At 43.6% G+C, this 27,910-nt stretch overlaps 1 protein-coding gene across 1 annotated transcript; it reads right to left on the reverse strand.

The window, feature by feature from the left end:
- Positions 1–148: 148 nt before the first annotated feature.
- On the reverse strand, positions 149–27,899 carry LOC117433264 (protein AF-17-like). Its single transcript, XM_034055379.3, has 20 exons — positions 27,437–27,899; positions 25,347–25,426; positions 24,400–24,454; positions 23,988–24,097; positions 23,531–23,634; positions 22,466–22,559; positions 22,063–22,188; positions 18,767–18,862; positions 16,084–16,231; positions 15,128–15,724; positions 11,704–11,888; positions 10,881–10,992; positions 10,459–10,522; positions 9,835–9,968; positions 9,203–9,397; positions 8,205–8,293; positions 7,391–7,719; positions 6,207–6,330; positions 4,838–5,101; positions 149–2,960 (listed from the first exon to the last, which is right to left on the reverse strand). The coding sequence occupies exons 1-20, from the start codon at positions 27,543–27,545 to the stop codon at positions 2,949–2,951; spliced, it is 3,027 nt and encodes a 1,008-aa protein (XP_033911270.3). The 5' UTR covers positions 27,546–27,899; the 3' UTR covers positions 149–2,948.
- Positions 27,900–27,910: the final 11 nt, after the last annotated feature.

The following is a 27,910-nucleotide window of genomic DNA, read 5'->3' on the forward strand; positions in this document are numbered from 1 at the left end:
CCCACATTTACTGACAAGACCATTAATTTGTACTTGAAGATCTTTGATCGCAAGTATGTGTGATATATATATATATATATATATATATATTATAATTTTAAACAAAATGATTGATCAAATAATATACAATAATAAAAAGAAATCCAACTAAATGTAAAAATTCTGCAAAATACATTTATTGACAATAAAAGACGTTACGATACTAAGTATCATCTGGACAGTTTTTTTTCTTTCATAAAAATATTAAAATACTTTACAGATGTTTTTTTTTTTTTTCTCAGCAAATTTGGAGAAGATAATTTGTTTTAAACAATAAATCATATAATAGCAAGAGCTACAGGCTGTTTTGAACAGGAGTGATTGTGGACTTTAATTCTCCAAGCTGCTAAAGTACACAACAAAGTTACATTATGCATAGTCTAAACTTGGTATACTGAGCAACTGATATTTATAAAATAATCTTTAATAGGTTAGCATCCTATACAATATACACAACAGCTTAGTTGTACCTAAAGAAACTCAATTTAAAAGCATTTGTTATTACAAAGTTGTTTTAACAGTAGGACGACATATATTATTAGCTATGTTCGCTTAATAACAGCAATAAAACATACAAAAATGTAAAAAAAAAAACCAAAATAAATAAGACCATTTAAATATCATTATCAGCATTAACAAACCACTTCCATTAAAACAGGCAAAGTGCCCAAGTGCATCGTAACAAAGTCAATTCATTCCTTCAATGCGATGTTCATTTCTTCAAACAGTACCACTCCACTATGCAAAGTCAGCTTGATAGATCTCTGTGATTATTATTATTATTAGTTTATTTAGCAGATGCCTTTATCCAAGGCGACTTACAGAGACTAGGGTGTGTGAACTATGCATCAGCTGCAGAGACACTTACAACAACATCTCACCCGAAAGACGGAGCACAAGGAGGTGAAGTGACTTGCTCAGGGTCACACAGTGAGTCAGAGCCGGGATTTGAAGCGGAGACCTTCTGGTTCCAAGCCCTTTTCATTAACCTCTGATGCATTAGTTCTATTAACCTTCTGCTGTTGTACATATAAACAGTTCCTAAAAATACTATGGTACTGATGTCAATCTCCAGCATACTGCAGTGCCTGAAGAATCTGTTCTTGAATATCTGAATATTTGTACACCCGGAAACAAATCTTCAGTGAATATTTGTACCCCTAGGGGAACCAATATTTATTCCCACCAGTGAACATTTGTTCTTCAATACTTGCGTGTTTGTTATTTTTCCTATTTGTTTGTAAATGATGCGAGTGAATGGGAGCTATGTTTGCAGGCTGTTCTCATGTATTATTGTAGGTGAGACTGATATGCAAAGAAAGATGACTGTTACTAAAAAATAAGGTGGTACAAATATTCGGAAGGGGAACCAATATTCCCGAATATGGGGGGGGGGGGGGGCAAGATTTGTCCAGATTTGTGAATCCCTATCCTAAACGGTGACACTAGGAGAAAAAAAATAAAAAACAAAGAGAGAGAGGAGATCCATTAAAACTGACCTTCAAGAGTCACAATGGAAATTCAAGACGAAAAGGCGCCTTTTAACTTTTTACTGAACCAATCCAATCAAAAAGCCACTGATCTACACACTGTACCAATTTAAACTGATGCAGCAACTTTCCAGCATCAGTGCGCACACGACTTCTTAAGTGCTCCAATAAAAAAAAAAAAAATCAAATAAATAAAACACAAACATGACAAATAAATTGGACAGATCCGATATGATCCTGTTACCCTCCAGGAGGTAAAGGGTTAACACAAACAAGCTGAGAATTCATGAATGAATGGATGATGGTAATTCTAGTTAGCAAATGCAGTCAGGTTTAATTAGTATCACACTTGGTTGCTGTATTTGCCATCTGTTTCAAGGCAGGCAGATCTGCATCAATACAACATTGACCCTTCTCTTCCCTTTGATATTGCAGGTTATTTGCAATTGTGTTGAGTATGTGCGTGTGTGGCAAAGGCAGTAAAGAAAATGGACTCGATTTGTGCTAGGAAGCATTGGTGGTCAAAATACAGAAGAGCAACAGCCCTCAGTAACTGAAATGCAAATCCAACATACTTCATAAATGAATGGCGGCACGCTAAATCAAATGCCAATTCAAGAGGAATTAAAGGCCCACAAGCATTGAATGCTCTAGAGAAGATGCTGGATCGCAACCTAGCTGCCTTGCAATTGATGACATGTAAAAATGTGGCCAGACAGTTGGGATCCTATTCACAAAGCTAAGGAGGTATTTCAAAGAATGTTTTAAGATTGCGAAACGTTATTAATGTCCTCAGCTGTGGGGGAATTTGATACAGGTGTTTGTATCTACAGTAGTTTGTCCAATAGTGGTTAAAATGTCTTTAACACAAGCTACTAAGTGCACAAATGTTATACTTTCATTTTTGAAGATGCACACTCTAGATGCAGGTTATCTAACTTTGTGTTTACATTCGTGGCTGTCCTCAACTTTGTTAAATAATAAAAAATAAAAAAAATAAAAACTCCAAAAAGCTTTGTGAATGAGGCCCTGCATTCCAGATAATTCCAGAAAAATAATATTGAACCCAAAGCGGCAGCCCTAGTGAATTCATACAGAGCATTTTGAAGTCCTTACTTTTTATTATCTGTCTATATTACTAACATCAGACCTTCATGTCATCACAAACTCCCATCTTAACCTCTTTGGGGATGCACCACAGCCTACAGTATTTAATCCCGCTGGTTTGAGAGCAGTCCCAGCACAACTGGACATACTGGTGACAGCATCCCAAAGACTGTTCATGTCACACACACACACACACACACACACACACACTTGTTTAGTCTCTTTTAAAGCCTTTTTCAGGGCTACTGATCTTCACGTGGCGCTCCAGCCTGTAAACTTTCACCCCTGGCCTATGACCTCTTGACGTCCATGTCAGCCCTTCTCCTGAAAGACAAAAATAAATTAAAATCCGGTCTGCGGTTGCACCCAAAACAGGGTTTCAGTTCCACCTAAACCAGGGGTGTCCAATCAATCCCGATCCTGGAGGGCTATTCCACTCCAGGTTTAACAGATGATGAACAACTTCAGGGTCTGGATGGAGGTATAATTGGTTCAGTTAAACAATTTAGAACAGGGTTGGAACGAAGACCAGGAGTGGAGGAGTCAGCTTTGGTCACCCCTGCACTAAACTGTGTACCTGTGGGTCAGACATCCATCCCTGTGAAAGAGAGATACAGCATCTCAATCCAGCTTGCTGGACTAAACTCAAACCAGCAGGAGAGATTGTACTCTTAATGCCTGGTCACAGGGGCGACTTTTGTTGACGGCAACAGGGGGACAACAGAAGATAATAATAATAATAATAATAATAATAATAATAACAACAACTTTATTTTCATATTAGCGCCTTTCATAGTGGACCATCATCACAAAGCGCTTTACAGAGGCAGGCTGTGAACTGTGCGTTATAAGCAGAGTCACTTACAATAGGACATTGATTTAACATCTCATCCGCAGGACGGAGCACAAGGAGGTGAAGTGACTTGCTCAGGGTCACACACAGTGAGTCAGTCAGTGGTAGGAGGTGGGATTTGAACCGGTGACCTTCTGCTTACAAGCCCTGGACTTTAACCACTGGACCGCACTGCCTCCTTAATATTGCCAGCTTCTCCTCATGTGATTCCTACGTTAACCCCCAATCATAACACCTTTCATTTTAACATTAAACAAAGTGAAAAAAAATAAAATCCTTGCTCTCGAAAGCCTAGAATTAAAAGTATTGAAAACATTGTTTAGGACAATGAGTACTGATATATTTGGCATATTAAATATGTAGACCTACTAACTAAATAAATCTGCTAATGTACACCTTTATTTAAATTAAGAAGGAACTACAGGTTTGCAAGGCAACAGGCAACAAATGTGCTGCTCTTGTTGCCATCGACACCAGAGAGACGCCCGCATAGAAAAGCCCATTGTCAGTACTATACAAGCTCAACTGAAATATCCTTCACATTGACGTGAAGATTAACCTGTCAAAAATACTTTAAAAAGGTCCTGGCGATTAAGCTTCATTTCAGTAACCTGTGCCTACAGGGCTTCTTCAAGCTGGTTTGTGATACGGTAGAGCACTGCACCAGCACAAGGTCTCCTTTCAGACTTTTTGGTTACCCGAAACCCAGCAGGGTATGAGAAAGCCACTAATTGATGTCCGTCTGAGTGTAATACACTTTGTTCTGGTGGCGGGGTACACAGAGGAAAGCATTGCAATTTCCTCCCCATTGTTCCTGAACAAAAGGGAGTTATACAAAGTTACAGCTGGGTGTAACTTCAGACTGGTCTGTCTTCTTGCTGCTGTGCAGCCTGAGAGACTCGGGTGTCAGGCTCAGTTATCATGGATTACTCCATGCCCTTGGGAGTCATGCCTCTTAATGCATGCAAGCCCCAGGCTCTGCCCAGTCTAAATCCTTGAGTGTCGAACAAACAGATCCACATAGGGTTTGGTGTTTATCTAACAGGTTGGCCATGCCTAATCTAAGCTGTAGATGTAGTTGGTGACATGTCAGGTCAGTGTGCTCTAGCGTAAAGTGTTTGAACTTCTTTTGAAATTCTGCATTCTCAGGAGATGGGACAGGTGAACAAATTTTCACTGAAAGCAACGTTGGCCAGCACTGCTGTGCATTTGGGGGGGTGGGGAGGGGGCTGACCAAGGGTGGGGTAAATTCCTGGTTTTCAATTCACATTTTTTTTCAATTCCAATACGAATTCCTACTGTTTTTAAAAACAGAAAGGAAGCCCGGTCATTTCCAGCGCTTTCTCACCCCACTTTTCTGCAGGCTCCCATCTTGGTGCAGGCCCAGGAAGGGGTTTCCCTGGCCGCTGTGCAGGGGTGAGGCCGTCGCCGGGGTCAGCAGGCTGTTGGGTGATGATGTCACTAGCCTGCCGCCGAGCGGGGAGTTCCCTGCCAGAAGGGGGGGCGGGGCTGGGGATGATGTCATCACGGCAGTGCTGAGGGGGAGGTGCAGTCTGTGGAGCTCCCGTTGGCGCTGCTGCTGCAGCATCTGAAACACAACTACCTGCTGCTCCTGGAGAGAGAGGAGAGAGGAGAGAACGCATCAGCACACTGCACTCCACTCACATGGAGCTCTATACACTCATTGATCACCTAATACAGGGAGGGCAACAAGACTTCCATTGTGTAGCAGTTCAATCCATTCCATGCTTTACTGTGGGGATATTTATACACAGCTTGTAACCTAAACAACGTGTCTTGAGCTATGGCCAAAAGTTTTGCATCACCTAGAAAAAACTATACCAACAAAAATAGGTAAATCAAAGAAACTACAAAATGATTTCGCAAAAGTCTACCGGAAGCCACAACAGTAGTACAGTATTTCATGTTAGATTCTGAAATGTCGCTACAGAGCGTTATGTAATTCAATATGTGAATGTAACATTATTCAGCAGGTTTCATTCGTCTTTATGAAGCAAAATGAGTTCATTCTATTCGGTGATGCAAAACTTTTGGCCATAGCTGCAATTAGTATCTAATAATTATAATAATTACATTAAAATCTGGAATGGATTATACTGCTATGCAATGGGAGTCTTATTCCATGCCGCATGCATAGCAGTTTGACCCATTCCAGGTTTGACAAACCTGAGCTTGTTGCCTGTACATGGGACTGATCAAGCCCACAATGGGCGTCTCACTGCCTTCCCTGTAATATCAGGCTGGCCCACCTTTTGCCACAACAACAACAGCTATGTAAAGGTGTGCAGTACGGCTCTGGACATGTGGTATACAAGAATTTAAAAGTATTATTGTAATGAAACACATTGTGTTTGCGCTTTCAAACCAAGACCAGTAAGACACTGAAGAGGTGACACTGTTTACTGTTCATCAGTTATTTGACATTTCAAATAAAAATACTTTGTTTTGGGGGATGGAAACAAGACTCCCATTACAGAGCTGTTTGATTCATTCCCAGTTGTACTATGCCTTTAATAAGACGCACCTGAGCTTGTTACCTATACACTGCGGCTATTCAAGTATGTATTATGAAACCTGGAATGGGTGAAGCTGCTGTGCAATAGGAGTCTTATTTCCACCACCTGGGTTTACTTGGTGTCCTCGAAGCCTATTCCTCTCGGTGCTTTGACGGCACAGTTTAGAGTGGAAGGGTTTACCGGAGTGAAGTTCTGGGAGGCGAGGAGCTGGTGTAGCTGCTGCTGCTGCTGCTGCTGCTGCTGCTGCTGCTGCTGGAGGAGGAACTGTCTCTGCTGGTCTGTGAGAAGGCTGGCCCCCTGGACACTGCAACACACATAGCACTCACAATCAGAGACCCCTTCACTGAGAAGCACCGCACCCAATCAGAACCCCCCCTTCACTGAGACACACCGCACCCAATCAGAGCCCCGTCCCCTTCACTGAGACACACCGCACCCAATCAGAGCCCCGCCCCCTTCACGGAAACACACCGCACCCAATCAGAGCCCCGCCCCCTTCACGGAAACACACCGCACCCAATCAGAGCCCCGCCCCCTTCACGGAAACACACCGCACCCAATCAGAGCCCCGCCCCCTTCACTGAGACACACCGCACCCAATCAGAGCCCCGCCCCCTTCACGGAAACACACCGCACCCAATCAGAGCCCCGCCCCCTTCACGGAAACACACCGCACCCAATCAGAGCCCCGCCCCCTTCACGGAAACACACCGCACCCAATCAGAGCCCCGCCCCCTTCACTGAGACACACCGCACCCAATCAGAGCCCCGCCCCCTTCACTGAGACACACCGCACCCAATCAGAGCCCCGCCCCCTTCACGGAAACACACCGCACACCCCGTCAGAGCCCCGCAGCATGTGATAACGCAAGTGGCACATTAACCCTTTCATGCATGGTAACCTCATATAAGGGATGGAGAACAAAAAAAACACTTCTAAAACTTTATATGGGAACGCAAATGCCCAATTATTTTATCCTGGATTTTCTCCCCAATTTAGAATGCCCAATTATTTTTTTCTCCTGAGCACGGCAATTCCCCCACACAGCTGCTCAGGAGATCTGAATGTTCAGCGGGCGTCTTCTGATCCCACGACTACACCCAGGAACACCCAGGAACTCGAGAGTGGATGTCAGCGAGCTACAAGCCTCTGGAGGACAAAAGCCAGCCCTGCAGGTGTCCGCTCTGAGCTCTCTAGGAACCTGGCCAGTAGGGTCCACTGTAGCGTGATGAGGAAAAACATCCCCAGCAAAAGTTGTATTAATTTTGCAGTTACAATTCCATTATTCAAACTGGTCCCAATCATTCTGGATAAGAGATTTTACTGTACACAGTTACCCCGCACTGTACCCCAGTCCCCTGACCTGTTAAGGCTGTTGGCTAGCTGCATGCCCTGCTGTGCCAGGCTGTGGGTCTGTGGCACGGTGGCTGACGTCTGGATGACCCCGTTCAGATTTCCCATAATCCCGTTCATGGACATCTGCGGACTGCCGCTCAGGTTCCCCATCAGCCCCCCCACCATGGACAGGGCGGGGTTAGCTGACTGAGCCCCTCCCCCCAGAGCCCCACTCATCACCCTCCCCATGCCGTTGAGCAATGGCTGCGACAGGGAGGCGGGGCTCTGCTGAGGGGGCGGGGTGCTCTGGAATGAGAGGGAGGAGCTACTGCGACTGGGGCAGCCGGAATGCATCTCCTGCAAAAGGGGAGGTTAAAAAAAAAACACACCCCCACTATTAAAACAGAGAGGACAGGAATTGCAAAAATAAAAAAAAATGCTGAACAAACAGGTTTCTAGTCTACGAATAGATCTGAATGCATTCTAAAGAACAGGCTGCATTCACACAGAGACTAGGGTGTGTGAGCTATGCATATAAATCATATATCTCTTTGTTCCACCATGCTAAAAACAAACCAATAAATAACTCATTTTAGATCCCCGACACTTCGCGGTTTCTTGCTAGTTCTGTTTAACCCTACCAGTTTTTAATTTTACAAAGAACGGCTGCAAACCTAGCGGTAGACGGCAGATGCTTTATGTTTATGGCCCATTAACTTTTCAGTCAGCAAGACTTCCTCAGGCGGTGGCCATACTTTGGGTGGGAGAATATATTAAACCAAAGGCAAACAATAACACCAGGAAGTGGAGAGTGATTTAAACTACAGTCTTGTGTTATTCACCTCAGAGGAGCCAGACAGGGAGTTCTCCATCAGGAAGTTTGTCTTGGTGGGGGGGCTTTTACTGATGTTGAAGGGGTCCGGGCTGCAGGCTATCAGAAACACAAGACAGATAAGGTGCTGAACCGTGACTGTTTCAATAAAGCATTAAGGATGCATGAGTTAGTAAAGAAAAAAACAAAAAAACAAAACACAAATCAAGATATAATTAATATAATTACGATGCATCTACAGTACCAGGCAGCTTAACCCTTTCAATCCTGAATAAATGGGAATTATTATATATTTGAGCTCAAAGAGCCAGCTGCCCAGCGTTTCGATATGTTGTACATATCTTTCTCAAGGGAACCTGTGTTTGAATCAAAACATTGGAGGTATTTATAGGTTTTTGACGGCATGACGACTTGTTATTGTTTATATTCAAATCCATGATTTATTCTTGCATGATGTAATGGTGTTCTATATATTGTGACATCATTTTTACTTCTATCTTTGAATCTGTATTAATTCTGATTAACATTATTTTACATAAACTTCTATTTATATTATCATGCAATGCTGGCTCTGAAGATCAGCAGTGATTTGACCTCCCCAGCGCAATTAAATAATAATAATAATAATAATAATAATAATAATAATAATAATAACAGCAATAACAACAACAACTGTGTCTGCTAAGAAATAAATAATAATAATAATAATAATAAATAATAACTGGGTGAAAACGTGCTTAATGCTGGTAGGATATCAATAAACCACTCGGCTCAGAATATAGATTTTGTAACAAAAATGTACACCGATTTTAATTTTTAAAAAATATACAAAAAGAAAACACATTCGCGGCCCCCCACTTAAAACGTCGTCTGAAAGAACAGCCGTTAACAGCCTCGCTTCGGAATTAAGAGCGAGAGAACCGTCCCTCTCACTGCGGACTGGTGCGGTCTCCAGTGCTTCACACTCCTGCCGCTCTTCAAAAGCAACGCAAGAGCTTGTGCTCTTACCACTGTGCCCGTGCAGGAAGTGCAGCTGGGAGGAGGGCAGGGGGCGCAGGCTGGAGGGCACGGGAGGGAAGGGCACAGCCAGCTGCACATTCAGGACCTGCAGACTCTCCTTCTTCGCAGTCAGGTTGACAATCTGGTCTTGCAGCCGCTGGTTCTCCTGCTGCAAGGAGTGCAGGGACTTGAGCATCTCCACAACTGCAAGGAGAGAGTGAATTGAGATTACACAGACACCAGGGATGGAATTCAGGCTCCTGTTGCATAGCAGTTTCACCCATTCCAGGTTTTACTGCAAGCTTGATTAGCCACAGTGTGTATAGGCAACAGGCTTAAAGTGTGTCTTATTAAACTTGTAGTAAAACCAGGAATGGATCAACCTGCTATGCAATGGGAGTCTTATTTCCACCTTTGGAGTAGAGAAATCGTGCAATTCCCTTTAATGTGTTATACCCAAACCATTTATTTTAAACTTTTTTGGTATGAGAAATTCTCTTTAGGGATCCATCATATAATAGTTATTTGGTGAAGTTTAAGGAAAAAAAAAAACCTAAAAACTGATTATTTTCAGGATAGCCAATCTGAAAATTTCTGCTCCACCTGATGGTCAAACGAATCCACGGCCACGAAATACTCACTGTTGACCCCCGTCTGGCCGCTGCTGTGCTTGTGGAGCAGCTGCTCGATTTGGGAGCTGGCGGGGGGTACATTCCCCCGACACCCCGCATCTTCCCGTTGATCAAACAGGAGGGGCAGGCTGCTCATGGGAGACCTGCACCCACAAACAAGCAAATGTATTACAAACATCCATGCATGCCTGGAAAGCACTTTCACCCATTCCAGGTTTCACTACAACCTTGATTAGCCACAGCTTTAGGTGTGTTCTATTAAACTCATAGCAAAACCAGGAATGGATGAAACTGCTATGCAACAGGATTCTTTCCATCTCTAGATTACATTTTTAAAAATCTGAAAAGCTGGGATTTTTTTTTTATTTCTTGACCTGCTTGGTACAGTCTGCAATATATCCCTGCACACAGATATTTTATGTAAAGTAAATCATTAAAAATGATTCACAAGACTTCTCAGCGATGCGTTATTGCAATCCTGTTGCGGACGCAATAAATGCGATTTTTCATCCTATCAAACATGCATTCAAAATCAGTAATGAAAATACTGTATAATTTAAACTGGCTTTTCAAAAGAGTAGACCGCCCCTTCCACCCCCCATCGCCCCATCGCCCGTCCTGCAGTATAATTACGGTGAGAAGCTGTCCCGCGGGGAGCTGTCTCTACAAGGGAAGCGGCAGTCCTCCAAATCAGGCTCTGCAAGACACAGAGAGAGGGGTTAGTGCCACGGACACAGGGATAGGGATAGCTAATCAGATAGTTTCACAGCCCTGTACTGAAAAACAAATACAAATTTTGCACATTGTATTCAAGTCAGTGCCTTTGTAATTATCAATATATATATATATTTTTTTTAAATCAAACGGGTATGTCCTGTGTATGGTTGGTACTCACTGCAATCCAGTAGTTTGTAATTGAAATTATTTCACGTTAATTAGCTGAACTGTTTATTTATTCCTGCTTAACTTAGTATCTATCTATATTAGAAAAGTTTATTGGTCTGGAGTGTCATGTATTTTTATAAGGCAAAACTTAATTTAGTAGGTTGGTCTACCTGGCAGGCTGCTTTGGCTGATGAGCGGGTTGATGGACAGACCAGAGGCTAATGGACTTCCAAAGATGCGGGCGGAAGTGAGGCTGTAGGAGGAGCCGGGTAAAGAGAACACCTGTGAGAGAGGAGGACAAAACCAAACAGCAAAATTTAAACTCCTTCCTTTTTTTGGGGGGGGGGGGGGGAGAGAGAAGCGAGTTAGAGAGTGGAGTACGTTATTTATTTAATGTCTTAAAAACCAATTAGAAGATGATCTTCGAAAGTGCGGTTCTGGATTGTAAGTTATGCCTAAAATGACCAGGAGATGGCGCACTACCATTGCTGAAGCAACCTCAGCTGATCAGATCGCCACTTTAACACTGGCCATCAATGGTATCTATTGATAAATCTGTTTATTATATATAAGGACAGATCAGCAGAGAGATATCTGTTGCCTTCTCAGGGATTCAATAGCCCAGAAGAAAATCAGCTGACTGAAATGCATTTAATTAGCCCAACAAGAGTTAATTCAGGGATGGAAATAAGACTCCTATTGCATAGCAGTTTCACCCATTCCAGGTTCTACTACAAGCTTGATTAGCCACAGTGTGTACAGGTAACAAGCTCAGGTGTCTTATTAAACTCATAGTGAAACCAGGAATGGATCAAACTGCTATGCAATAGGAGTACATCCCTGTGCAAAACTATGAACCCAATTCCGTCAAGAATACGTGCTAAGGAATGCCCGTACCAAGTTCCATCAGTACTGGATGAGCGCTTTCCTATAGATAGGCAAGTGTGAGCTAGCTAGTGGCGCCGCCCTGGTGGAGGGGCAGTGCCCTCTTACCTGTGTGGCAGAGACCATGGCGGGGGTGGGGGTGGGGATGGTGCCCGGCAGGGAGGAGCGGCTGAGCTGGGGCAGCGACGGAGCCCCCTGGTTGCCCAGGAGGCTGGAGGACAGGGGGGTGCTGCAAACCGCCCCCAAACCCCCCCCACCCAGGGAGATGGGGTCCTTGTTACTTGTGTAGATACCTGGGGGGGGGACATTAAAGAGCAGATACATCTTAGAAGAATATTCAGCTGAGCTCCACAGACAAGAGCATCTTTAGTGTTATTTATATTTGGCATGCAATAACACCTACTGAATTTACTATGAATACATCTAATAAAAATATATCAGATTACAGCAATTATAATTATAACATCTATTCGTAATAAATAAAACACACATTTTAAATATATAAGTATATTGCAAATACGTATTTGTATGGGATTGGGGGTCTTACCATAAGACTCCACGTACACCAGGACAGTTTGGGACAGTTTTTTCAGCTCCTAACCCTATGCAACATTTGGCCTGTCTCGGGTAACAAGCGCAGGACTACACTTACCAGAATGCACTGCGGTGCAAGATGAACTGTCCCAAACTGCCCAAGTGTCCATGGAGTCATATGTTAACCCTATCCCTTCACCACCCCATGCAAACGAACCCCTGTGCTCACACAACCCTACTGCGTTAATAAAGCAAACCAGAAAGCCAGCTACAGTGGAGAGCTCAGTTAAACATGTAAAAACTACATGGTTAAGTGCTGAACTACAGTACTGGCAAAGGGACAGGAAAATGGGATTTTGTTGTACGTTTAGCAGAAGAAAACTGAATTCAAACGCTGTCGAACAAGTCCTGGCTATAGGTAAGTAAACAGAACGACCGTGTTAAAGGCTACTGCTATCCAACATCCACTCGTGAAGTCCCACACACAGAATGCATCTGCAGTTGAGGCAGAACAGACACACACAGTCCATTAACCCAGTGACCCCCAGCTCTCACTGACACAGTTGTATATCCAAAACCGAGCAACGACAATTCAAAGTAATTACTCTGGACAGCTTCCAGCATCTGATATCCCTTCCACTAAACAGACGATGCAGTTCAGACACTAGAGGCATCGGAAATGGATGCCCAAGCTAAAAGATTAACAACGCGAAACAAAAGTATTTTGAGAAAAATAAAACAGAGAAATCCTTTTTTAAACCTCTTAACACTGTGGTTGTGAAATGTCCTTCAACAGCTGCCGTCCCTCTCAACAGGGCCGGCTGGAGAGAGTGACCACGTCACAATGGACTGGGCTTCCTGCTCATTGGCTGGTCTCGATTCCCCTGGTAACGGAAGGTGTCTGGAAGTGGGCGGTAACTAACTGATAAGAAACCTTACTGGCTACTTTAATCTCACGGACTGCAGCAAGACTCCTGTTGCACAGCAGGCCCCTGGTGTGTCATGTTAAACTCATAGGAAAAACAGGAAAGGATCAAACTGCTATGCAATGGGAGTGCTATTGCCATCCTTGTACAGCAGGGTGTCTCAAACTTGGTTCTGGGGACCCCGTGTCTGCTGGTTTTTATTCCAGCTGAGTTTTCAATTACTGAACTAGACCCTTCATTGAACTGATAATTTGCTTAGACCTTTTTACTTGTTTTCAGCTCTTAAACAGTTGCAGATTTCAAGCTAGCTGTAACATTTTACAAGTAACTTGAAATCTGCAACTGTTTAAGAGTGGAAAAAACAATTTAAAAGGTCTAATTAAAGCTAATTATTAGTTCACTTAGGGGTTTAGTTAAGTGACAGAGCTCCGTCTGAGACACCCTGCTGTACAGGGTCTTCAAGTGTATTATTGAAAAGATCAGGTGTAAGCCCCCTGGTGAATCTGAACTCAGTCATCACACACAAGTCTTTTCAAATCTAGTAGTTTTGAAACCCAGGACAGGTTCAGGGCTAGTGTTCAAGTCCGCATGTTGGCAACTCTGGGTCTCATTAGCATATTAAAGTCCACCCCCTCTGGTGCCAGGCCACGGTCGTCACGGTAACCTGTGTGTATTTCTGTGTCACGTGCCTCCAAGCCCAGCTCTCTCATACACACACACACACGCACCGGCCAGCCTGCCTTTGTTTTCAGACACTCGACACTTTCCATTAGTTTCACTTCTTACTAAGAGTAAACAAAGGGCTTTGCTTCCGTGACCGAGTCCAGCAACAGCATTCGCATGTCCGCAACAGCGTATAATTAAAAAAAAAAAATAATAATTCATTCTCTGCTAAAAGGTTTGGAGGTCTAAGCTTTTAAACGCTTGTTTTGTTTGAAATTCTACAACACTGTTGCAGGTAAGACATTACATTTAATTTCCAACGCTATGGTTTTTGTACCAGATCCAAGTTCATGTTTAGTTTATACGTTTCATTTTTTAATAATGAAAAATTCTAGGAACTTGCATTTCAGGCCATTTAAAGATACTCATTTTAAAGTGAACAGCACAGTGTTAAGATATCCTCCAGAACCAGTGGATCAGTGACAGTCCGTGTACAGGGTGAACAAAATGAAATCAGTGGCTCACTAAGCACTTGGCAACCAGCTGAACCTCGTGCTCCACTCTCCGGGCTCCGGGCAGGAAAGGGTTAAGGCTCAGCGAGCCACAGCCACTTCCTGTTCCTGCACCCTGTTCTGAATCTGACCTACTTCAAGCAGCAGCCTGTGAAAAACATCAACCCTGACTAGAGAGCCGTGCAAGGGAACACCCTAGAGCTGCAACCGCAGGGCTGGAGGCGAGGGAGGGAGGAGAGAAAGAGAAAGAAACAAATTCTTGAGAAACAGCAGCCTTTAGACCACAAGAACACACTGCAGTACTGCTAAGTTTTAACACAATTCAGCACAATGCTGAGTAGGTATGATGGGATAGCCCCCACCCCACCACCACCTGGAGCAGAATCTAAATCTGCTAAAAACCATCCAAGAGGTGCTTTGTAGCTGTGCAGCGACAGCAGCGAAGATCAAATCAAAGCATCAGATAAGACAAGTCTTTCAGATGCAGACACAAGCACACTCCCACCCCCACCTTCCCTAACTGAGGCACTGAGACACTGCACGGGGGCAAAGGGAAGCGCTGAGCCTAGACCAAGCAATTTCTAACTCGTTATACCGCCTCAATGTATAACAACGTTTCATCATGAGCTCAATCATTGATTTGTTTTAAAAAAAGGTTAAACTGGTAGTAAGACCTCACCTAGAATATTGTGTTCAGCTCTGGTCACCTCGTTACAAAAAGGATATTGCTGCTCTAGAAAGAGTGCAAAGAAGAGCAACCAGAATTATCCTGGGTTTAAAAGGCATGTCGTATGCAGACAGGCTAAAAGAATTGAATCTATTCAGTCTTGAACAAAGAAGACTACGCGGTGATCTGATTTAAGCATGCTGTGCAAAAATCTAGTAGCGCTCACTTACCAGACCCCAGCAGTGGGGAGTCAGTGCTGAGGCTGTAGGCGCGGGAGGAGCTGGGGTAACTGCTGCTGGACAGAGCCGCCCTGGGGAGGGGAGGGGGTCCCAGGGCCGAGGTGGTGGAGAGAGGGGGGCCATGGTAGCCGCTGTCCTTGTTCTTGCTGCCCCGGGGCCGGCCGGGGCCGTGCTTGCTCCTTTTATTGCCCCGGTGCTTCTTCTCCTTCACAGCGGGCTCCCGGGGGCCCTCCTCGGGGGGCTGCCTCTTACACTCCCCTTGGGGGGCGTCGCGGGGCCGCGTGGGGCCCGATGAGGTGGTGAAGCGCATGATGGAGCCGAAGGTGGAGATGGTGACCTTGGGTTCGAAGCTGTTGCCGCTCGGGTGGGACTCGTAGAGCGGGGAGTCCTGGGGCGACTCGGGGGGCGGAGTAGGGGAAGGGGGAGGGAGAGCGGGCTGCGGGGGCAAGGTTGGGGGTTTCAGGTACTTTTTCTCTTCTTTCTCCCTGTCGTCCTCCTCCTCCTCCTCCTCTTCCTCCTCCTCTACCTCTTCCCCGTGATGTTCTAGTTTGGAGGAGAAGGGCAAGTAGTCCTGCAGTACAGAGGTGCCTGGAAGAGAGAAATCAACAACAGGAATCAAATCTTTGCAGAACCTTCAGGGCAGTTTTATCCATCCAGAATTAAGTCTTTGCTTATTGCCGACTATTTTGCCGTTCAAGAATATTTATTCGGTCTCCTTTCCAGTGCAGCCACACCAATTGGAATCTCTGGTTCTCCTGTTAATATTGTCTGCCTCTTCTGCTCACAAAACTATCTGGAAGCATCTGCAGAAACACGAATAACAAAGTCCCACTTTAATTAATAGTGGGCTGGAAACGGTTTAGATAAGGGAATGTTTTTTGGCTGTACATTCCTAACGGCTCTGCTGGTTCCCCCCTCACTGGTGACACTGGTTCCCAGTGCGGTACCTTGTTGGAACGGACTGGTGGAGCTCCTCCCACTGCCCAGTTTCCTGCTGCGGTGCCCAATAGCATGACTCAGGGTCTTCTTCCCCTTGACCTCTGACCTGCTGACCTCCACACACTCCTTGGGGCTCCCATGGTGGCTGGAGGCGACCTGGAAACAATTGGGAAAGGTCAGAGGTTTTCTTTTTCATCCGAATTTTGAGGGCGAGATTCTGCCTTATCTGGCAACGCTTTATTTTGTGCGTCACAGATAAGTATTTAATGAATACGCAATTATCCGTTTGCTGAAGTTCAGTTACATGTTAATAAACACAGTCAATAGATATGCCATGCATGTGTTTGTCTAGCATTAGACTGCTGTTTGAGCTCCTATTTCATATGTATGCAGAGTACCTTTAAGGCTTAATAGTTTCCTGCTCCAGACATACAAAGACTGCTATGTAACCCTACCAATACCCTATTCACGCAATCATCGCAATTTGAAAACGTGATTGCGAATGCAATCATGTGGTTTAAATGCACATTATTTAGGTCGTGTGGATAGCTTACAGAATACTATCAGTAACACTACATACTAGTCCCTGGATGTCTTTTTTTGACTGGAGCAGGAAACTACCAAGTCTCAAAAAACATTACTCTGCATACATATGAAATAGGAGCTCAAACAGCAGTCTAATGCTAGACACACACAAGCATGGCACGTCTAATGACTGTTTATTAACATGTAACTAAAAACGTTGGCAAATGGTTCGTTGCCTACTAATTGCATACCTATTTACGTCACTCAAAATAAAGCACTAGCTCTTATCTGATGGTTTTTTGTTTTAGTTGAAAGCGAGAACGCCCAGGGGTCTCTCAGTGCCACAGGGGGTCCCGACAGCTGTGTCCGAAACACGATCCAGATGTGCACAGCTGCACAGACTCAATTCTATCAGGCCCAGTTCCTAAGCAGAGTGAGGCAACTTTGATTTATGATGAGCCAAGAAATTTGTTGGGTGTTTGAAAAAGGGGGAGGGGGTTGCTCCAACTGTTTAAATAACGTACCTGTCATTTCTCTTTTTGTTGTTAAAATCCTGACAGCTTTTTACACTTATAAATTTTAAAGTCTGTTTCAAAGCTCTTTTCAAAATGTCCGCTCTAGTGCACTGATAGTGTAAGGATTATTGCCCACATTGTCAAACAGGTAACACAGCAATAATGAGCCATGATGTGGTACGGAACAGAAAAGCCAGAGCACTTGTTGTATTTTTTTTTAAAAATCACTCTCCAGTGATTTAGAGGACAGATCTCACAACCCAGTGCACTACAGTGGCCATTTTGAAAAGAGCTTTGAAACAGACTTTAAAGTTATAAGTGTAAAAAGCTGTCAGGATGATAACAATGAAAATAAAAAATGACAGGTACGTTATTTACCAGTTGTAGAAACATGTGGGGACGTGTAAGTTTCGCTAACTCTGGGCACTCTGAGTTGAGAAGGTTCCATATAACTGTCTGGACAAAAGTGTTGCATCACCCTCTAGAATGAACTCATGCTTCGTAAAGTCGAATTAAACCTACTGAATAATGTTACGTTGACATATTGAATTATGTACCGCTGTGTAGTTTTCCATATACTTAACGAAAAACTGACAAATTGACATTTCAAAATCTAACATGAAATACCTACCCAGCTTAGCCCCGATGTAAAACCAGTGCATGCATGTACAGACCCAACTACCCAAACTGACTTTATTCCCAGTATCAGGGCTACCCAGGACTAGTAAGAAGGCAAACACAATGTACCTGCAACTATGAGGCATTTCAACCAGAATACAATGGCATGCATCTTATTCATGAGTTTCAATAAAGAACGGCTACAAATTATAATAATAATAATAATAATAATAATAATAATAATAATAATAATAATTAGAAAGGTCATTGGCAGATTAAAAACTACCTGTGCTCTTGTTAACCTGCAGTAGCTGGGACCACTGCAATGGCTTGTCTGTGTGCCACAGAATTAACAAAAAGACAGAAAGAAAGAAAGAAAGAAAGAAAAAAAGAAAGAAAGAAAAGCAGCTGGAAAAACCCAATAACAAATTTCATGAGGCCGTGGTCTGACCAATAAAAACCTGTAACCTTGGAAACAAGAAGTCACCGTGGGGGGGGGGGGGGGGGGGGGGGCTCTTGCGGTTTCCCCGGGAGACCGCGGAGAGGCAGTGGTGGGGATGGATGGAGGCAGGCAGGCAAGCAGGCTTTGTCATTGCAGGCTGGAGATCCACAATGGCATTGTCTGCTTGCTCACAGCTCTCCTTTTCCGAAGCCTTGCTCAGAAAAGAGCCCCCACTCCCCGGCCCCACTAAAAGTGCTTAGTAGCATTACTATTTCAACGGCTGTCTGGTTTCCTGCCTTTTTGCCTGATCGCTTGCACCTAACCCTCACACCTTATCATTGCATGAACACCTCCTGCTAATAAACCTACAGACTCATTCACGCTGTGGTAAGAGGGAGCAGTTCAAAGTGGAATAACCAGGGGTCTGACCTACACTCCATTTGTAAAGTGAAAATAACGCAAAAGTAAAAAGAGCAAAGCATGAACAAATTAGGAAGTCATTTAGTTGCTTTGTAACAATTTTCCTTTTCTCAATTTTTAACAGCAGCAGATCATCCCCAGCCTAAAGTCAGCAGCCATGCCCGACTTTACCTTGTCGGTGCTGCTGGAGATGGAGGGTACCAGGGCGGGCTGACCCTCTGGGAGTTTCTTGTGCTTCTCTTTCTGCCGGGCCTTGTCTTTGTGGCTCTGTAGAGGACAAGCGTTCAGTGAGGATCATTTTAAAGTTACAGACAGACCCTAAGAAACCCAAGCATCAGTCTGGCTTCAGTTACGTAACTTGTGATTCTTGCTTAGTTGGCTCTGCTAGGAGGGGTTCAAGGGGTACAGGAAGCAAAGCAGTCAAATAAACAGAGTAAAACAATGCATTCCTGTCAGGGAACCCCTGAGAATGGAGACAGGAAGACTTGTGTTCCTCAGCAGTCTCACGGTTTGCAGTGTAAGATTGTGAATGTATCCCAAGTCGAATTTCAAAAAGCAAAACTGACTTACAAGAACGCATTTATATCCCCTTCAGTGACTGCACGCGCAGTTGTACCATGTTACATTTCCTATCTATGTATGCATTTAATTTTATAGGGCATATATGGTTTTTTTTCCCCCAAAATCATAGCAGGGCAACTTCTCGAACTCCATGGAGTCCACACAAACTGTTTTAAAAATGTCTTTAAACAAATTCATGCCCGTAGGCGATATAACACCATATGATTAATACTTTCAGCTTGTCGAAATACAATGCAAAAAAATATATATTTTGCTTCTAAAATGACAAAGAATATCCTTTAAAAAAAAACAAGCATTAAGTTTTTTTTTGCCATCAGGGTCCCATAAATGCTCCACTATCTTCAGTTCTTACAAACCCACCAGCCTTGACTTTGTACAAACAGCAACACACACCACAGACATACAGATTCGTCCACACGGAATAAACGCATTCAGTAAGAGCCCATTCTGCAAAAAAACCTTGCCTAGATGCTAATTAAATCACAAGCACTGTGGGTCTTAGGCTTAAAAATAAGAGTTTCTCCCTTGCAAGGCAGAGGTCCCTGCTCTGGCCTCTCAGTCTTCACAGAGAGCATCAAGGACTAAAGCAACCACACACACACAGAGAAACGAGATTTAATTAGCACAGCGAGGGGCCTTAACAATCAAAAGACTTGCAGAAAGACTCCACCAGAGCCTGAAGATGGGGTGACTTACCTTGGGCTGTTGACACTGAAGAGCTAGCCCATCTCCCAGACAGCTAGCCCAGCTACTGGATTCACCCAAAAGACTTTTAAACCAGGTCCCAATATGTTTTTACTGTGCTTTTCCCTTTAACAATCACACGCTCTAAAAATGAGCTTCACACCCCCATGCTAACAAACCCTCCCAAACTCAGGGGGAGGAGTGATGTCACAGAGACATGAGAAGTGGCTGTAAAAACCCAGAAAGGAAGTGGCTTGGTTGACTTGAAAAGGGAACATAAAAATTTATAAAATCACCATAAAAATGTAAATTGACTACCCCCCCTCCTCCCCCTCCCTCCCTCCCTCCTTTAGGATTATAAAACCCCGACAAGCACATTCAATTCTTGTTACTGTAAATGTAATATAACCAATAAACCAGAACACCTGTGGATATGTGGTAAACTGCTTCATAAAGTTTCAATATGCAATACGATAGGAGATGTTCAGGCGGTAAGTCATTAAAAGTTTAATCAAAGGTGTAAGGAGTCTGTGTGTCTGTGAGGGGGCCTTTGAAGTAGAGAAGAGCCACAGGCTTTGCGCTTGATGAAGCCTTGTAATTGGATTGTAACCTTATGTTCAGACCAAGCACTTGCAGGTCAACCCTATTATATTGTAATTGGGCACATAGTGAGACAGCTTTACTGCCCAATCCCCAGCAGCTGCCAGGACGTTTCCTTTGCGGGAGGGGGTCCTGAGCATAGATCTCAGAGCAATACTTGATGCAAGAGCCTGGCAAGCAGCTACAGACAGACAGACAAGTTTGTTTATAGTGTTTATGTGGACTTAGCACCGACTCCCATACACTGGAGGAGATCTCTTCTGTTAAAGTCTAGAGGGGTCTGGGGAGGTGGGATCAACATATTAATACGAAAATAAAAGTTATACCAGCTAAAGGAAATGCTGCTACATTTGTATGTTTGACATGTCTGTTTAAACATTTCAGGTCCTGTTTTTCTATCTTGTGGGGACTTTTGATCCCATAAGCACTATGAAAACAAGCCCAGCTATCTACACACACACACACACCCTCTCTCCTGCACACTTATCAACATCAGTATTCAACACAAGTTTTGACAGCTTTCCTTTCCCCCACAACCCTATTTTAGAAATTCCTCTGCCTTTCTTTTATTTTTATTGTAGCCATGTTTTTAACAGCGATTAAACAGAAATCGTGGAATTAACAGATTAACAGCATGCACATAACGCTGTCAATAACTATACGCCCCAGGCCTGCTTTTAGTAAACCTCTCCTGATCCAATCCATCTAACAGACCTGATACTAGGGGGGGGAGGGGGTGGGGTGGAGTTTGCTCCCTGTTTTATCTCATGCGAGGGGGTGGGGGGGTGACAGATTACCCTTCAACAGTGTGACTAACTGGATCTCCTAGAAGAAAGAACAGGGAGGACAATTGAAAACACAAGCCCTACACAGGTGTGGATTACTGCGACAGTTCAAATAGCGAGAATACAATGAGGAGGAGGCTGCGATTCTTCCTGTGTCTCCTGCATACCCTGCTTATTCAGTAAAACCTGTATGCACAGGCATCTGCTCCTGCAAGCCAGGAACACCCTTCTCCAGTACAAACAAACTAATCTGGGAATGAACGTGAAGCCATCTGTACTGGGAAGCAAACAACGCCCAGTCCCTCCCGGCAGGCTAGTTAGTAATTTAACTTTTAATTTTACCAGCACTTGACATCACTTCTGCAAGCGAGACCTAGCCAAAGAGGCAGTAAATGCCTGCCGCAAATTATAAATTATGACACCATCAAAACCACTTATCAAGCAAAAAAGTCACAAAGCCATAAACAGCACAATGTAAAACAGGAACAGCTTTTTGTTACATAACCATCCATTACAATATGCTTACATGCATGCAGAATTACTACAAACCAGCTGAATCCTGAATCACACACTAGACAAGCAAGGCTGCACTTTTACTATTTATTACACAGTAAATAGACGCATGCAATCACGCAGAAATGGAGAAGTAAACCCATGCAAACCAGTCTAGCCTGCTGGGAGAGGTGCCAAAGACAATTTGGAGTACATTTGGATTCAGTTTTACTGCCCTTCGACAAACTGTAGCAGACTGCATTTTGGTGCGAATGATAATTCTGGCCTCTATAGCCTCCTACTCCCATGGTCACGATGCCCTACCTTTCTGGGCTTGTCCTGGTGGGAGCTGTGCTTTTCGTGGGTTGGGGAGGTGGAGCAGCTCCTCCTCGTGTGGCAGAAAGAACCCCCGCTGGGGCCACTGCCCCCCCCAGATGGGCGGGGCTTCTTCTGCAGGGAAAACACAGGGAGCCCAAAACATCATTATTCTGTACAAATCTTCTGCACCTACTCCTGGAGTCTTACTGCTAATAAGACTCCCATTGCATTGCAGTTTGGCCAGGCTTTACCAGGAGTTTACTATGACACACCTGAGTTTGTTACCTACACACTGTGGCTAATCAAGCTTGTAGTAAAACCTGGAATGGGTGAAACTGCTGTGCAATAGGAGTCTTATTGCCATCCCTGTAATTCTTCGCTTATTTCAAAAGGAACTGATTGTCCTTACCATTTTACTATAGTGGTATTTGCAGTATCCACAGTATTTGACGTTGTCGGCATCTAGGCCCTCCTCCTCGCAGAGCAAGCCAGCCATCTGCGCGCTGAAACAGAACCCAGGGGTGAGACATGCTGCACTATTCATGGCACAGGCACAGAACCAGACAGATTCTTCCCAGTTTCATTGTTAAACTACAAAGCAGTATGCAATTCAATAATAATAATAACAATAACAATAATAATAATAATACTTTATTTTGTATAGCGCCCTTAAAAGCAATCATCTCAGAGCGCTTCACAATTCATTGTACAGAAATGAAATAAAAAGATTATACATAAAGCACAAGGAAATAAAACAAATCATAAAAACGCCAAGTCCCTGATCTCTAGTGGAATTGAGTTCCATAATTTGGGGGCATAACAACAGAAGGCCTTGTCACCCATAGAGCGCAGGCGAGCAGGTGGGACACACGGCAGTCTGAGATCAATTCAATATGTTAAAGTAACATTATTTCAACAGGTTTCATTTGACTTTATAAAGCACAATTCATTAATTTTATAGGGAGATGCAACACTTTTGGCCATAGCTGTAAAGTACAACCTGTCCTACCCCATCCTGCAAGATCCGATCCCCTCTATTAACCCATGGACCTCTGGCATGTGCCATTCACACGTGTCGCTACCAACTGAACACTACTGAAGGAAAACTGATCAATGCACATTTTATTATGGGGTCCAAACCAGTAAATTCAGCTCTTAGTGGGACGGACTGATGTACCTGACATCGTTCATTTATAATGACCCGATGTCAAGACAGCAACTACAACGTAGTATAGCGCCCCCCTCTGAGATGGGATATTTTTACATCCCCGATAGACCGCTGGAACCAATTAAATCGGATATGACAGGTTCTGTTGTAGTCAGGGCAACTCAAGTCATGTTCGATGGGCAGGCAGAAATGACGGGCTTTAGAAAATGCTTTAAGACATTTTTCTCCCATTATTTTCCCACTCTGCCGAGTACCTTTTGGGTTGGACACACAAATTTGAATGGAATAAGAGTCAATGCCACTAACCACGTGACGTGGAAGGCTTGTCGACAGCCCTGGCGGTTACATGTCATACAGGCCCCCGACGCAGCCCTGCTCTCTCGACCGTGGTCCTCACAGATGTAACATGTCTAGAAAACAACAACAATACCGGGTCACGGGACTCAGAGAACGAGCTCTGAAGCACAGTAAAACACAGCTGGTGAAGATTGAGAAAGAGCCTTCAAAAGAATTTCAAAGTACGGTTTTCCCACAGTTTTCTAATGGCTTATTTAAATAATAATAATATATATATTTTTTTAAATCACCATTAATAGAATATTTGTTAAAAATCAGCATTGTCACATTCCAAAATTGTAACCCTAGATTTATTATACCACAAATGTTTCTAATGATTTAAATGCTTGCCTGATGAACAGTACATACGAATTTGCAGAATATTACGTTTTTTTATGGCCACCTTTTCAGATAGTGTGACAGGTACCTTGTTATAGCGATCATGGGGGACGTACTGGAGGACTATGGGCTCCATGGTCAGCACATTGGCAAACTGGACCTCGGGGATGTAAAGGGCACAAACCACATGGGCCCATCCTGCAGAGGAATACAGAAGAGAAGGGGTCAATACACTGAGAACAGTGAACTGCCTGTACTCAATGACAGACCCTGTATGCTAAGGGTATGAAGCCATCGCTGTGCCCAAATCATATCCTGCATGATCAATTCCTTGCATAAAATCCGACTAACAGCGATGGGAATAAGGCTCTGTCTTCTATAGGGAAGGGACACATCTATGGCAGCCCTCTGTCTGGGCTAATGGGGAGGGATGCTGGGACAGGGAAGCCTTCCATCTGCGGTCCCACTGTTCTCTAATGCTGTGCTACACTGACAGTTACCTCCATTATCTGTCCTCTTCAGAGCGCCATCTTTGTGAGGGCACAGCTCACATCTCTAAAAATGAAAAAACAAAAAGATCAAAACAATGATAAATTAGGGTGATGTACAGGGCAGACTGCAAATGCCTGGTACAAGGAAGCGAGCAATTATTGTACTTTTTTGAGATATGTCATGCATGAACAAAGTTATGCATTTAAAGAAACGCCTAGATGTTATCAACATCCTTTCTGTAACTTTCTTAGCCTGCAGTCTTCACCTCCTGCCTTTACAGCAACACCCGTAACCCTCCCTACTTTGTTGTGAGCACAGTTGGAGATACTGCTACAACTGAAGTCGCACGCTGCTTGTGGGAGGAAGCAGATTTTAAAATGGAACAAGTATAAGCATATCTAGTCGGAGCATTTTTTTTTTTTTGTCCAGGCTTTAAAATAGTAGACTTTATCAAGTACATGCACCTAAGGCTCAAATTATGAGTAATAATAATGTATGCATGTTTGTCATTTTGGTATTCAAAACCCAATGACCTCTTTTCCACTGTACAACCGGGCCCAAACCATGCAGCTGACGTGACACGCAATGAACACGCCGAGTCGCACGTAGATGATGTGGTATTAAGAGCCGCCGTGCTTTGAGTTGAGAATGGCGGATCCAGAGGCTATGCCTGTGTTTTTCATATATTACTGAATACAAGCGAAATGTACTGGCTTCTCCTCCGACTCGTCGTTCGTCTGCCTCAAGTGTAATGACGAAAATCATTAACTCTGCCCCTGGCTCTGCTCGGCTCCCAGCCAGATTCAGATGCGTTGCGAGGCCAGAGTTTCACGGTTTTGTTCTCGCTCAGCTCGACAGTGGAAAAGAGGTAAACATTCCTGGTACAAACATGCTAGTACACTGGATGCATTAAGCCTGGTGCGTCGCTATGGAAAGCTCTTGCAGTATTACTCACCACCCTGGCAGCTCTCTCTTGGGATTCACATTTCCTGCAGAACCAAGGTCCGGTGGGGACTTGGACAATCCCATAGCAGGCTGTGGAGGGAAATGAGACACCAGCGCGGTCAACAGCTGTCCCGGGAGGCTCCTGTTTTTTCCATTTTTATTAAAACTGTGTGATCCCCTTATAAAAGTTGACTGCAGTATTTTTGTGCGGTATCTTTCGACTTTTGCCACGTTCACTGATCAAAATCATAATGAGCAGCATTCTGTTAAAACGAGCTTCTCAAAACTGGGGCAACAAATAACTTGCATTGAAGTCACTGTTTAATCAATCAATTAAACTGGCTTCAAAACATCAAAACAATTATTATGCTGGCTCTAAAAATATCCAATTCCTTTTGAAGTTTGAAGGAACTGGAATTTTATTTATTGATTTTAAAAAAGGAATTGGATTTGAAAAACAACAATATCTGCAGCCCCAGATATACCCATCGGAGCTCTCTCCTCACAGTGCCAACCAGCGCCAGCTCTGTGCGGCTTCTCCTATTAGGAGCCTGAAACCCCTGCTCCCACCCCCCCACACAAAAACAAACCACAAACCCCAACAAGTGCTTACTGCACAGCGATGTTAACTCACTGAGGCCCTGGACTGTGAAAACAACCCACCGAGCAAGCACTTACAGAAAACATAAGCAAAGTCGTGCACCAAAACCAAGTTTGACATGAGAATGAGCTGTTTTGTTTTAAAATCAATGACTTTAAAAAAAACATAAATAAATACAAAATAGAATATTCTACAATACTAAGTACCAGTAATATAGTTGTCCTTGTTTTTCTTATTAGATGATGTACATATAGATTATTAGCAGCCAATAAATCCCCAAAACATGACTTAGTGTACACTATTGCTAACAAGTGGGGAACTGTTTATCAAGAACTATTAAAACAAATACTAAAACAAGCTTATTAAATGAAATGACGTCAGTCAGTCAGTCATTGAACCGCTGTATTTCTACAGGTAGATTGTAAAGCGCCAGTGTATTTATCCTATTCAGGTTGCTTGTGCGCTTTTACGGTACTGACTTTGAACTGTACTGTACTATTATATTCACATGCATCACTAACCCGAGGTGACTTGACACACACCGACACACACACACACTGACACACACACACAAAATACGGTGTGTGTTATTTAAACAGTGGAGACGTCATTACGCATGCGCGCACACACAGTAAACTTGTACTAAGCAAAACCAATGTCGGTAAACTGGTGTTTTCCGGGTAACATTAATTTAAGAAGTAAACTAATCGTTTCCCTTTCCCCACCGGACGGCGTAATCAAACACAGAATCGATTCAATAGAAATACAAAAAAAAAACAAAAAAAAAAACAAAAAAAAAAACCAAACAAACAAACAAACAAACTCACTCACTCACTGGCCAGTCGTCATTAATTAAAGCTAATTACACGCTACGGGGTTAATTTAAAAAGTGTTAGCCGACACAAACTACATGAACGCCACATAAAGGGAATGTATATTGTCTCACCTCAGCAGCATTCTGTAAAACAAAAAAAAAACACCGACGAAGTAGCCTATGTAGAGAATTACCTAAAGATAAAATGCCGAACAGTTTGCCGAGTTTCAGTCTGAATGCCCTGCTAATTGAAACACCCCGCTTTAAAACAGAAACAGTAAAAACACACACAAGTCGTGTTGTTGACAATGGATGGAGAATAACAACATTTTCACGGGGAGGCTGGGGTATTTATTATTATTATTATTATTATTATTATTATTATTATTATTATTTAATCGCCACCCGATAGAGCTCACCAAAGGAAAATACAATAATACGTTTTCGTCTTTGCTGTCTGTACAGTGCAAAGCACCAAAAAAATGACAACAGTGCAAAAATAATACGAATATTTCTATTATGCTGACAGCACAACAACAGTATAAATTGCTCTTAAATCTGGATGTTAAGTACAGCCCCCTTACCCAGCGCCTTGACCAGCAAAACGGCTTTTATTCATAACTGCTGATAATTCTCTCCCGGCCACCCCCTTGTATACCCCTAAAACAGTAAGGCTTTTTTTTACCTTGGTGCACAGCGACGTTGCAGCCGTGTCCGTCACAGTACACTAACGGGTTCTCTGCCCATCCTCTCTCATCAGAACAAACGCAACAGCCACCCACCATCTCCCTCATGCTGTTTCCATACGGTATTTCCAGACGGATCTCAGTTCTTCTAGAACTGGAACGAGCACGAGCAGGGATCGTTCCAGTCCCTTATTACACGCGCCCGCAGGCGCATTGTTCGCTTGCTTTCGTGGTCGGCGACTCACTGCAGACCCAAAAAAAAAAAAAGAAAAACAAACACACACAAAAACAAGACGGTAAAGAAATAGGCAGGCAGACGGAGTTTGGTTTCAATGTTAAAAATGGTCTTCTCTCTGTGCACTAGCGGAGCAGTGCGCAGGCTCCCGTGAAGCAGCAATCGCATTCAAACGCCATCCTACGCTGAGATGACAGGAGCTGCTTGCTGGAGGCTAACAGCGTGTACTGCTAAATCT

This window comes from Acipenser ruthenus, chromosome 33 (assembly GCF_902713425.1).
Source record: "Acipenser ruthenus chromosome 33, fAciRut3.2 maternal haplotype, whole genome shotgun sequence".
NCBI classification, from domain to species: Eukaryota; Metazoa; Chordata; class Actinopteri; order Acipenseriformes; family Acipenseridae; genus Acipenser; species Acipenser ruthenus.

Coding starts and splice junctions, on each gene's coding strand:
- LOC117433264 (XM_034055379.3), bottom strand. CDS start 27,545: ATGAGGGAGATGGTGGGTGGCTGTTGCGTTTGTTCTGATGAGAGAGGA. Junction 24,098..24,399: donor GAAGAGGACAGATAATGGAG/GTAACTGTCAGT, acceptor ATTCCTCTGCAG/GATGGGCCCATGTGGTTTGT. Junction 11,889..15,127: donor CTCCCCACTGCTGGGGTCTG/GTAAGTGAGCGC, acceptor TCCCCCCCCCAG/GTATCTACACAAGTAACAAG.